This window comes from Nicotiana tomentosiformis, chromosome 2 (assembly GCF_000390325.3).
Source record: "Nicotiana tomentosiformis chromosome 2, ASM39032v3, whole genome shotgun sequence".
Taxonomy (NCBI): domain Eukaryota; kingdom Viridiplantae; phylum Streptophyta; class Magnoliopsida; order Solanales; family Solanaceae; genus Nicotiana; species Nicotiana tomentosiformis.
Genome location: NC_090813.1, coordinates 166,705,363 through 166,718,644, shown reverse-complemented (window position 1 = coordinate 166,718,644; position 13,282 = coordinate 166,705,363). Strand labels below are relative to the sequence as shown.

The window sequence follows — 13,282 nt, the reverse complement described above, 5'->3', positions numbered from 1 at the left end:
AAGTTATACTTGTGGCCAATGGTGACAATGAAATGAAATGATGTGAGAAAGGTTATGAAATGAGTCTCGACTCAAATGTTTTAAAATGACTTCGAAAATAGAATTGCCTAAAAGCTTTCGTACTCAAGTCATGCCATAAGTGGTTGTTTTAACAAATACTATGCTTTGTGAGTATTTCCAATGTGTTTTGCGTTCTTACATATTCATGAGTGGAAATTGTGTATTATCCTTTTTGGGGAAAAGTATTTCAAGAATAAATGGTATGTTACTTGTTGATGATTTTAACTTGCGCATCAATTGCCAATTATATTACTCCATTTCTCGGAAAGAAATCGATTGTGTTTAAAGTGTTCATTTCTAATGAACCTAAAGTTGTTATTTCCGGAATATTATATGTATGTTTTTGATATTTATGATGATGATATACGAGAGGGAAGAAACAAAAGTGTGGAATATCAAATATAGCCACTGTGCCTTGAATAAAGAATCTTGTGAATGGCCAAAAGAGTCAAGGAAATATTGTCGTTGTGAATGACTGAAAATATTAGTGAATATTTATACAATGTGAAAGATGATAAGGTAAATATATTTGCACCTATGTTATTTTTGTGAATTATTATCCTTATTTGGGATGAGATTGATGTGATAGAATTATTCCTCTTAATTGAAATGGAGATTTTGGTTGATGTCTTCAAATAAGACAACCTAGCCGATCGGATCGTGATCGGACTCCGTACTAAGATTACAGTAGTATTAGTATTGATAGTAATTGTAGTTGATTCTCTAAGGAGATAGCCTAGTCGATCGGGTCGTGATCAGACTCCGTACTAAAATTACGGTGGTATTGGTATTGATAGTAATTGTGGTTGATTCTCTAAGGAGATAGCCTAGTCGATCGAGTCGTGATTGGACTCCACGCTAAAATTACGGTGGTATTGGTATTGATAGTAATTGTGGTTGATTATTTAAGGAGATAGCCTATCCGATCGGGTCGTGATCGGACTCCGTGCTAATATTACGGTGGTATTGGTAATGATAGTAATTGTGGTTGATGGCTTTAATGAGATAGCCTAACCGGTCGGGTCGTGATCGGACTCCGTGCTAAAAGTACGGTGACATTGGTATTATGAACACAGGTATTGCGAACATGGGTATTGTGAATAGTGATATTGTGAACAGTGGTATATCGGTGCTAATGATCTCCCAACCAAAATTGTATATGAAGTTCGTATTTTGAAAATTATTATGTTTTAACTGAACATTTGGATATTGTTGATTATGACTTGTTGTTTCTAAGTGTTGCCTTTTTCTTACATGGACATTTTATTTTGAAAGAGGACTTTTAGCTATGCATACTAGTGCTAATCGACAGTACTAACGTCCTTTTTGCCGAGGGCGCTGCATCTTTAATGGATGCAGGTGGCTCTACAGTAGGCGACATTGATCAGTGATAGCAGTGCACTCATTTCAGCTGATTTGGTGAGCCCCACTTTATTTCGGGGTCATATATCTTTTGTTTCTCATGTACTGTGTTTTGAGGTATAGCCGGGGCCTTGTTGCCGGCATTTCCATATTACTCTTCTATTGTACTTAGAGGCTCCGTAGATAGGTTATGGGTTGTGGTTGATGTTGGGAACTGAACTAGATATGTTGGTATTTGGAAATTATGTTTTTCATTAATTCTATAAACTCGCAATATTTTGGAAATAATGAATAAAGCTGCTAATGAGAATGAAAAGGAAGTTGTTAATAAAATCTTTTTAGTATTTAATTAATGGAGTACATCTCCTCTTTATTCATGGATGAGTTTGGGTAGAAGAAAATCTAACAGGCTTGCTCGGCCGGGTTTACTCGGTTGAGCGTCGGTCGCGCTCCTCGGTTTTGGGGCGTGACAAACTTGGTATCAGAGCCTAAAGGTTTAAAGTGTCCTAGGATGTCTCGGAGCCGTGTCTAGTAGAGTCCTTCTTATCGGTGTATTGTCGACCACATCTATAATGAGGAGGCTACATGGACATTTAGGAATTTCACACTTCTTTGATACTCCAGATCGTGCGATAGAGCTCAAGATAAGAAACTAATTTCCTCGTCATGTCTCATTTTCCATATGAGTAACCCACAAGTTCGAGGCAGCGAGGAATGTATGAAAGAACCAGTTGCTAGGGGAAGTGTCCCTATTTTTATTAATGTTACCCCGCCACCAGCTTATGTGGTGAGAGCACCTAAAAAATGAAAGAGGATTATTGGCATTAATAAGCCGAAATGTTTGATATGAGAGGAGAGCCACTCGGGTTTATCCACTCGTTTTATGTTGGATGATTCTTGAAATATATTATGGTTGTTGAGGGGCACAAGAAGAACAAATTACCTTAGGTTGGATACACCTATTCCGGCCTGCCCGATATGTGAGCAAAAATAATTTGCGTCATGTTGTGAGCATGCTCAGAAGCGTGTTAGGGGTGGTAGATTTGGGTAATTCCAAAAGTCTATACAATGAGCTATTGTAGAGATTGTTACTCCGGCCATGAAGGTTTGGAGGAAGACTAAGGGAAATGCTTAAGATGTATAAGTATCAGGTAAGTGAGGCGAGTCAGTTTAACGGACCCTATCCTCGTTGTGTGAAGTGTATGAGATGTCATTCGGGGGTATGCCACTATGGTACTAATGTATGTTTTGAATGTGGAGTAGAGGAGTATCAATTAAGGTACTGTCCTGTCAATCTAAAGTCATCAAATGAGTCATACCTTAGTACATTATTATAAACACCGGATTATTTTTCTTGTTGTATATGTACATCCATATTGAAGAGCCTACATAAATATGGTCTTAACCAAAACGTTGAATCATAAAACATTGCATGTACCTACTCTTTGAACGAGACGCGGTATTCGTGAAGCCTCTTGATCACAATTTTCTTGTTTACGACCTCTTGAGGAATTGAGCTCTATAATTACGTCCTTCAATTGAGTTATAACTCTATGATTAATATTTCCCAGTTGCTTCCCTAAATTTTCAACAAGGGACTATACCTGATGATTTCTTATAGAACGTTTTGATTTAAATGGATAACATCTGCTCACTTGTGCTTATGCATGCTCAGTCATGAAGTTTACCTATGTGGTATCAAATCCAATGTAAAGCAGCCTAGTGTGTGGCTCTCCGGTGTATGTGGCTCCTATGGTTTGAACAATCACTTCACTCCTTTATGAATATTATCATGAATCCTTTTCACTGTCTATTAACATGGGAGCATATCTCAGCACCTATCATATGTGTACCTATCAATTGAAAGGGGACACTTGTCCGCACAGAGTTCAAATAGGCAATTAGGACACGTAGACATGCTATTCTAGGCTAACATGATAAATACACATGCTAGTATACTCAGATAAGATGAAAACAGGTTATTACTCAGTAAAAATCAGGTTTTTTCACAAATAGTCCGTGTACGCACACGTCACCTCGCGTACACGGCGCTCACATATGATAACAACACCAAATCCTAAGGGGATTTCCCCCACACAAGGTTAGGCAAGCCACTTACCTCGAACCAAGCTCAAATCAATCCGTAACAATGCTTTTTCCATGAATATCCGACTCCGAATGGCCCAAATCTAGCCAAAATCAATTACATATTATAAATATATCTATAAGAAACTAATCTAGTTAATGAAATCAAAGCTAAAGCGAGAAATTAGAAAATTGCCCCAAAATGTCTCCCCGGGCCCACATCTAGGAATCGGGTAAACGTCACAAAATACAAACACCCATTCAGTCACGAGTCCAACCATACAAGAATTTCTCAAATCTGACCTCAAATCGCCTTCCAAATCTCAAAAACTTAGTCTAGGAAGTTTCTACCATTTTTCCCAATTTCCAAGTCAAATCCTTAATTAAAGGGTGGAATCAACTATAGATTAATGAGATATAACCATAAAAGAGTAAAGAGTCCTTACCCACAAGCTTCCTCTGAAAATTCCTCGAAATTTCGCCTCAATCCGAGCTCTCTAGGTCCAAAAATGGAGAATGAAATCAAACCCTCGCACTTAGCCCTTTTCTGCCCAGCGATTTCGCACCAACGGGCTAAGAATCGCACCTGCGTCACTGCACCTGCAGTATTCTTATTGCAGGTGCAGATTCCACTTAAAAACTCAGCGTCCGCTTCTGCGATCAAAGGGTCGCACCTGCGTGGGCGCACCTGCGGACCAATGTCCGCTTCTGCGGTCTTCTTTCGCTCCTGCGGGTCGTTAAACGCTTCTGCGGGCATCTCCTTCGCACCTGCAACCCCAGGCAGCTCCTCTCCTTTCCGCTTATGCTCTTGACTCTCCGCACTTGCGATCTCGCACCTGCGGTCTCCCCACCACAGGTGCAAAAGCATCCGAAACACACTCGAGTCCCCCGGGACCTCAATCAAACATACCAACTAGTCCTAAATTACCATACGGACTTAGTCGAGCCCTCAAATCACATCAAACAATGCTAAAAACATGAATCACCCTCCAATTCAAACTTAATAAACTTGAAACTTCAAATTTCTACAACCGATGCCGAAACCTATCAAACCACGTCCGATTGACCCCAAATTTTGCACATAAGTCATATTCAACATTACGGACCTACTTTAACTTCCGAAATCGGATTCCGACCCCGATATCAAAAAGTCTACTATCGGTCAAAATCTCCAAAAATTCTACTTTCGCCATTTTAAGCCTAAATGAGCTATAGACCTCAAAAACACAATCCGGACACGCCCCTAAGTCCAAAATCACCCAACGGAGCTAACAGAACCGACAAAACTCCATTCTGTAGTCGTCTTCACACAGTTCTGATTACAGAAAATATCCTAAGACTTAAACATTTGTTTAGGGACTAAGTGTCCCAAAACACCCCAAAAACCAAAACAAAACCTCCCAGCAAGTCATATAAGCTGAAACAGATATAGGGAAAGCAGTAAATAGGGGATCAGGGCTATAACTCTCAAAACGACTGGCTGGGTCGTTACATCCACCCCTTTTAAAATAACCGTTCGTCCTCGAACGAGTATAAAGACATACCTGAAGTGGTGAAAAGATGAGGATAGCGGCTGCGCATATCATGCTCGGTCTCCCAAGTTGCCTCCTCGACCGGCTGACCCCTCCACTGAACTTTCACAGAAACAATGTTCTTTGACCTCAACTTTCGAACTTGCCTGTCCAAAATAGCCATTGGCTCCTCAACATAAGATAGATCTTTGTCCAACTGGACTGAGCTGAAATCCAACACATTAGCCAGATCACCGTGATACATACGGAGCATAGAAACATGGAATACTGGATGGAGCCCTACAAGACTGGGAGGCAAGGCAAGCTCATAATCAACCTCCCCAACACGTCGCAACACCTCAAATGGGCTGATAAACCTTGGGCTCAGCTTGCCCTTCTTCCCGAACCTCATAATTCCCTTCATAGGCGAAACCCGAAGCGAGACTCGATCTCCAACCATTAATGCAACATCGCGAACCTTCCGGTCCGCATAACTCTTCTGTCTGGACTGGGCTGTGCGAAGTCGATCCTGAATCAACTTTACCTTATCCAGGACATCCTGAACCAACTCCATACCCAATAATCTATCCTCGCCCGGCTCGAACCAACCTACTGGAGACCAACACCGCCTACTATACAGAGCCTCATACGGTGCCATCTGAATGCTCGACTGATAACTGTTGTTGTAGGAAAACTCCGCAAGTGGCAAGAACTGATCCCAAGCACCCCCAAAATCTATCAAACTAGAGCGGAGCATATCCTCCAGTATCTGAATAGTGCGCTCGGACTGTCCATCCGTCTGAGGGTAAAATGCTATGCTCAGCTCAACTCGAGTACCCAACTCATGCTGTACGGCCCTTTAGAATCGTGATATAAACTGTGTACCCCGGTCAGAGATTATAGATACCGGTACGCCATGAAGCCTGACGATCTCGCAGATATAAATTCGAGCCAACTGCTCGGAAGAATAGGTAGTCATCATAGGAATGAAATGAGCTGACTTGGTTAGCCTATCCACAATCATCCAAACGACATCAAATTTCCGCTGAGTCCATGGGAGTCCAATAACGAAATCCATAGTGATCCACTTCCATTTACACTCCGAAATTTCTAACTTCTGAAGCAACCCACCTGGCCGCTAATGCTCATACTTCACCTGCTGGCAATTTAGACACCGAGCTACATACTCCACTATGTCCTTATTCATCCTTCTCCACCAGTGATGCTACCTCAAGTCCTGGTACATTTTCGCGGCACCTGGATGAATGGAGTACCGCGAGCTGTGAGCCTCCTGGAGAATAAAATTACGCAACCCATCTACATTGGGCACACATAGCCTACCCTGCTTCCTCAATGCACCATCATCCCCAATAGTGACCTCCTTATCATCACCGTGATGAACTGTGTCCTTAAGGACAAGAAGATGGGGGTGATCATACAGATGCTCCCTGATAAGATCATAAAGAGAAGACCGAGAGACCACATCAATACTTGACTCGGCTTAGAAATATCCAATCTCACAAACTGGCTGGCTAAGGCCTGAACATCCAACACCATGGGCCTCTCTACTACTGGTAGATATGCTAAGCTCCCCAAACTATCTGCCCGACAACTCAAAGCATCGGCCACCATATTGGCCTTCCCAGGGTAATACAAAATGGTGATATCATAATCCTTAAATAGCTCTTACCACCTCATATGACGCAAATTAAGATCCTTTTGCTTGAACTGATGTTGCAAGCTCCGGTGATCGGTGTAGATCTCACAAGGAACACCGTACAAATAGTGCCTCCATATCTTCAAGGCATGAACAATAGCTGCTAGCTCAAGGTCCTGGATAGGATAGTTCTTTTCATGCACCTTCAGCTATCTAGATGCTTAGGCAATCACCCTACGGTCCTGCATCAACACCGCGTAGAGATAAACCCGCGACACATCACAATATACAGTATAAGATCCAGAAACTAAAGGCAATACCAATACTGGGGCTGTAATCAAAGCTGTCTTGAGCTTCTGAAAACTCTCCTCACACTCTTCTGTTCATCTGAACGGAGCACCCTTCTAGGTCAGCCTGGTCATGGGTGCTGCAATAGATGAGAATCCCTCAACGAACCGACGATAATACCCTACAAAACCCAGGAAACTCCAGATCTCCGTGGCTGTACGGTCTGGGCCAACTCTGCACTGACGTCACCTTTTTCGTATCCACCTTGATCCCCTCACTCGATATGATATGACCCAAGAATGCCATTGAGTCTAGCCAAAACTCACACTTTGTAAATTTTGCTTATAACTTCTTTTCTCTCAAAGTCTGGAGCACAGTCCTCAGGTGCTGCTCATGATCCTCCCTAGTCCGGGAGTACACCAGAATGTCGTCAATTAACACAATGATGAATGAGTCAAGATAGGGCCGGAACACACTGTGCATCAAGTGCATAAAAGCTGCTGGGGCATTAGTCAGCCCACATGACATCACAAGGAACTCGTAGTGACTGTATCGAGTCCTGAAAGCAGTCTTCGAGATATCTGGCTCCCGAATCTTCAACTGATGATAGCCTGAACGCATGTCAATCTTGGGAAACACCCTGGCACCCTGTAACTGATCAAACAAGTCATCAATACGAGGTAATGGATACTTGTTCTTCACTGTAACTTTGTTCAACTGGCGGTAATCAATATACATCCGCATAGAACCATCCTTCTTCTTCACAAATAAGACAGGAGCACCCCAAAGTGACACACTGGGCCGAATGAATCCCTTATCAAGAAACTCCTGTAACTGCTCCTTCAACTCCTTCAATTCAAGATGAGTCATACGATATGGAGGAATAGAGATGGGCTGAGTGCCCGGCAACAAATCAATGCCAAAATCAATATCTCTGTCGGGCGGCATGCCCGAAAGATTAGCTGGAAACACATATAGAAAGTCCCTCACTACTGGAACTGACTCAACTGTAGGGGCATCAATACTGATATCTCTCACATAAGCTTGATACACATCACACCCCTTCTCAACCATCCGTTGAGCTTTAAGAAATGAAATAACTCTGCTGGGAGTATACTCTAAGGTACCCCTCCACTCTAATCACAGTAAACTTGGCATAGCCAGCGTCACGATCTTAGCGTGACAATCAAGAATAGCATAATGGGGTGACAACTAGTCCATGCCCAAGATAACATCAACGTCTACCATACTGAGCAATAATAAATCGGCTCTGGCCTCAAAACCACTAAGATCAATCAAACACGACCGATACATACGGTCCACAATAAGAGAATCTCCCACGGGAGTAGACACATAAACATGGGAACTCAAGGAATCCCAAGATACACCCAAATACAGGGCAAAATAAGAGGACACATAGGAATATGTAGAGCCTGGATCAAATAAGACCGACGCATCTCTATGACAAATCGGACAATACCTGTAATGATAGAGTCGGAAGCGACTGCCTCTGTATGAGCCGGAAGAGCATAATATCTAGCCTGGCCTCCCCCTCTAGGGCGACCTCGACCTCCCCGACCTCCACCTCGAGCTGGCTGAGCATGTGGGGTGGTAGATGGTGCTGTAATCATAGCCTGAGGACCCGGTGGAGCACGCGGTGGCTGAGAAGCCTGTGGAGGTGCACCCCTCCTAAATCTAGGGAAATCCCTCACCATATGGAGGGTGTCGCCACACTCAAAACTATCCCTCGGAGGGCGTGAATGCTGTGACTGGCTCAGGCCAGATCTGCTAGACTGACCGCTAAAAGCACCCCATGCAGGAGGCACACTAGACACTGGCGGTGCATAATAAGGCTTATGGGGCCTAGAAGGGACTGGAATACCACTGGCGGCTGGAAGAGCTGAATGAACGGGGTGACTCCCATAGCCCCTACCATGGCGAACTGCAGCTGAGACACGAGTATCACTGTAAGAACTAGTCTTTCAAGACCTCTTGGCCTCTCTCTCCTCTATCCTAGGCGAGCATGCTCTCCAATCTCCTAGCAATACTCACAACCTGCTGTTAAGAAATATCCATCTCCAGCTCCCTGACCATACTAATCCTGATACTGGGGTGGAGTCCCTCAATAAACCGAGGAACCCTCTCTCGGACTGTGGCAACCAAGACCAGTACATGTCGGGCCAAATCACTGAAACGAACTGCATACTCTGACACAGTCATAGCACCCTGGTGCAACTGCTCAAAATCCGCGTGCCATGCCTCTCTAAGATTCTGAGGGACATACTCTCTCAAAAACATGTCCGAGAACTGAGTCCATGTAAGTGAAGCTGCCTCATCTAGAATACTCAACTTATAAGCACGCCACCACTGATAGGCTACTCTTCTAAGCTGGAAGGTGGTAAAAAAAACCCCACTCGTCTCTGCTATGCCCATCATACGGAGAATACGATGACACTCCTCCAGAAAGCCCTGAGCATCTGTTGTAGCCAATCCGCTGAAGGTAGGTGGGTGGTACTTCTTGTACCTCCCAAGTCTGAGCTACTCCGCCTCAGAAACTGTTGCCCTAACCTCGGGCTAAGCTGGAGCTACCGGCTGCATCGGTATAATCTCTGGACCCTGGTCGACCTGAAACCGCTGCTCTGGAGTACCGAGGATAGGAGTCTGTGCTCCTTCCCCAGCCTAAGATGTGGAAGGAGCAAGTGGAATCAATCCATACTGAGCTAAGGTGCTGAACATGCTTAGAAATTGGGCTAGAGTCTCTTGGAAGGCTGGTGCATCAACAAGTACCTCAGGTGTCTACCCTCCAGCTGTAGCTACTCGGGGCTCTTCTGTAGCAGCTCGTGCGGGTGCTCTGGCTGCACTGTGTGGACGTCCTCAGCCTCTACCCCATCCACGGCCTCTACCCCGTCCACGGCCTTTCGCAGCTCTAGCAGGGGGCACGGGTGCCTGGTCATTAGATCCGCCTATACGTGTCCTCACCATCGGTGAGAGAATAGAATACAGAAGTTTAGAATTTTGAAGTCAACAATTTTCGCATGACAAGGAATCAAGGAGCATAATTTTTCCTTACAGTTCCATATCCTCCCGAAGATAAGTACAGACGTCTCCATACCGATCCGCGAGACTCTAATAAACCGGCTTGTGTCTCACGACACCTATGAACCTAGAGCGCTGATACCAACTTGTCACGACCCAAACTCCCTCCGTATAACGTCGTGACGACACCTAGTCTCTACGGGTAGGTAAGCCTAACAAATTGCGGAAAATAACAAAACGGAAGTAAAACTTGGCAACTAACATCAGTGGATAACTAAATAACTAGTAGCAATGCCGCTCGGCATGTACAATAACCAATGCTCTATAAATACACAATCTTCCCAAAATTTGGAACATCATAAGTCACAAGCTATAGGATGAAACTAGTATATCTATACACCAGAGTCTAAATAAAGAAATACAGAAGATAATGGACATGGGGAAGAGTAGAAAGGAACTTCGAGGTCTGCGGACTTGGCAGATGTACCTTGAAGTCTCCAAAGCTGTTTCGACTGACTGGTAATGCGGCTGGTAAGAAGTTTCTGGATCTGCACACGAAAACATGTGCAGAAGAGTAGCATGAGTACACCACAATTGGTACCCAGTAAGTGCCAAGCCTAACCTCGGTCAAGTAGTGACGAGGTCAGGTCAGGCCCACTGGTATATAATAAATAAGCAGGAGAATATAACAATATAATAAGAGACTGGAATTTAAACAAAGAGAACATACTCGTAGCCTCAAAAGTAAATATGCAGGGGGATCTCCCGGGATACCGTCCTGTAGTCCCAAAATAAATACGCAACTCAAACAAATGAATATAACAGTTACAACATGAAACCTATGATTTAGACTAAGTACAAGTCAAGAACGAAGCAGGGCTTACTAAACATGCTGCACAGAGTTCAAATAGGCAATTAGGACATGTAGACATGCTATTCTAGGCTAACAGAATAACTACACATGCTAGTATACTCAGATAAGATGAAAACATGCTATTACTTAGTAAAAATCAGGTTTTTCCACAAATAGCCCATGTACGCACACGTCACCTTGCATACACGATGGTCACATATCATAACAACTCCAAATCCTAAGGGGATTTCCCCCACACAAGGTTAGGCAAGCCATTTACCTCGAACCAAGCTCAAATCAATCCGTAACAATGCTTTTTCCACGAATATCCGACTCCGAATGGCCCAAATTTAGCCAAAATCAATTGCATATACTATAAGAAACTAATCTAGTTAATGAAATCAAAGCTAAAGCGAGAAATTAGAAAATCGCCCCAAAAAGTCTCCCCGGGCCCACGTCTAGGAATTGGGTAAAAGTCACAAAATATCAACACCCATTCACTCACGAGTCCAACCATACAAGAATTTCTCAAATCCGACCTCAAATCGCCTTCCAAATCTCAAAAACTTAGTCTAGGAAGTTTCTACCATTTTTACCCAATTTCCAACTCAAATCCTTAATTAAAGGGTGGAATCAACTATATATTAATGAGATATAACCGTAAAAGAGTTAAGAATCGTTACCCATAAGCTTCCTATGAAAATCCCTCTAAATTTCGCCTCAATCCGAGTTCTCTAGGTCAAAAAATGGAGAATGAAATCAAACCCTCACACTTAGCCCTTTTCTTCCCAGCGATTTCGCACCTGTGGGCCAAGAATCGCACCTGCATCACCGCACCTGTGGAATTCCCATCGTAGGTGCGGATTCCACTTAAAAACTCAGTGTCTGCTACTGTGATCAAAGGGTTGCACCTGCGTGTGCGCACTTGCGGACCCATGTCCGCTTCTGCGGTCTTCTTCCGCTCCTGCGGGTCGTTGAGCGCTTATGCAGGCATCGCAGATGCAGCACCTCCTTTGTACCTGTGACCCCAGGTAGCTCCTCTCCTTTCTGCTTCTGCGCTTGCCTCTCCGCACTTACGATCACGCACCTGCTGGTGCGAAAACACCAGAACTCAGATAGCTTCAGCAATTGCATAAGTCCAAAACTCAATCCGTTAAGCATCCGAAACATACCCGAGGCCCCCGAGACCTCAACCAAACATACCAACTAGTCCTAAATCACCATACGGACTTAGTCGAGCCCTCAAATCACATCAAACAATGCTAATAACACCAATCACCCTACAATTCAAACATAATGAACTTGAAACTTCAAATTTCTACAACTGATGCTGAAACCTATCAAACCACGTCCTATTGATCCCATATTTTGCACACAATTCATATTCAACACTATGGACCTATTCCAACTTCCGGAATTGGATTCCGACTCCGATATCAAAAAGTCGACTACCGGTCAAAATCTCTAAAAATTCGACGTTCGCCATTTCAAGCCTAAATGAGCTACAGACCTCCAAAACACAATCCGGACATGCCCCTAAGTCAAAAATCATCCAACAGAGCTAACAGAACTGAGGAAATTCCATTCCGGAGTCGTCTTTACACAGTTCCGACTACGGATAAAATCCTAAGACTTAAACTTCCGTTTAGGGACTAAGTGTCCCAAAACACCCCAAAAACCAAAACAAAACCTCCCGGAAAGTTACATAAGCTAAAAAAAATATGGGGAAAGCAGTAGATAGGGGATCGGGGCTATAACTCTCAAAACGACCGGCAGGGTCGTTACACAAAATTAGCCCTCATGAATCTTTTCCCAAAACTCCAATTTTTACAATTAAAAGTATTATATTTAGGGATAAAGGATATATGGGAATTCATGAAAATAAATCAAAACTAGGATTACTAACCTTAAAATTTGGGATGAAAATCCTCTCAAAAATCTCTCAAATCCGTGGTCTAGGTCTCAAAAATGGTGAAAAGTGGCTAAATCCCGATTTTCAGCCCTTTATATACCTTGGCGTCTGGTGTTCTTCACGTCCACAAAGCACCTACTGCATCCACAAATATCAACAACTAACTGGCCATCGCGTTCGTGAAAGCCTCCTCTAATTTGCGAAGGCTACCGCCCCCAACCTTTGCGATGGAGATCCTATGGTCGCATTCACGATGAAGAAATTCCTACCATCCTCCAAGAGCATAGGATTATGGGTTCGTGTTTAGGAAACCGCGTTCGTGAAGGCCAACTCCATCAGGTTCTCGGGTTCACGAGCTTCACATTGCGTTCGTGTAGTGTAAAACACCCCTTCCCCCAATTAACCTTCGTGAACATAAGAAAAGCTCTGTGTTCACGATGCACACTACACCAGCAGCACATCTACTGCTACAAATTATGCAAAAATGCTCGAAAACCACCCCGAAACACACCGAGCCC

The 13,282-nt window shown here is 43.6% G+C and overlaps 1 protein-coding gene across 1 annotated transcript; it reads right to left on the bottom strand.

Moving 5' to 3' along the window:
* Positions 1 to 9,024: 9,024 nt before the first annotated feature.
* LOC138906022 (uncharacterized) lies at positions 9,025 to 9,396 on the bottom strand. Its single transcript, XM_070194540.1, has one exon. It carries the CDS (start codon positions 9,394 to 9,396, stop codon positions 9,025 to 9,027), a length of 372 nt encoding a protein of 123 aa, XP_070050641.1.
* Between the last annotated feature and the right edge of the window lie 3,886 nt (positions 9,397 to 13,282).

Excerpts from the sequence above, each read along its gene's own strand:
- LOC138906022 (XM_070194540.1), bottom strand. The coding sequence starts at position 9,396 with ATGGGCATAGCAGAGACGAGTGGGGTTTTTTTTACCACCTTCCAGCTT.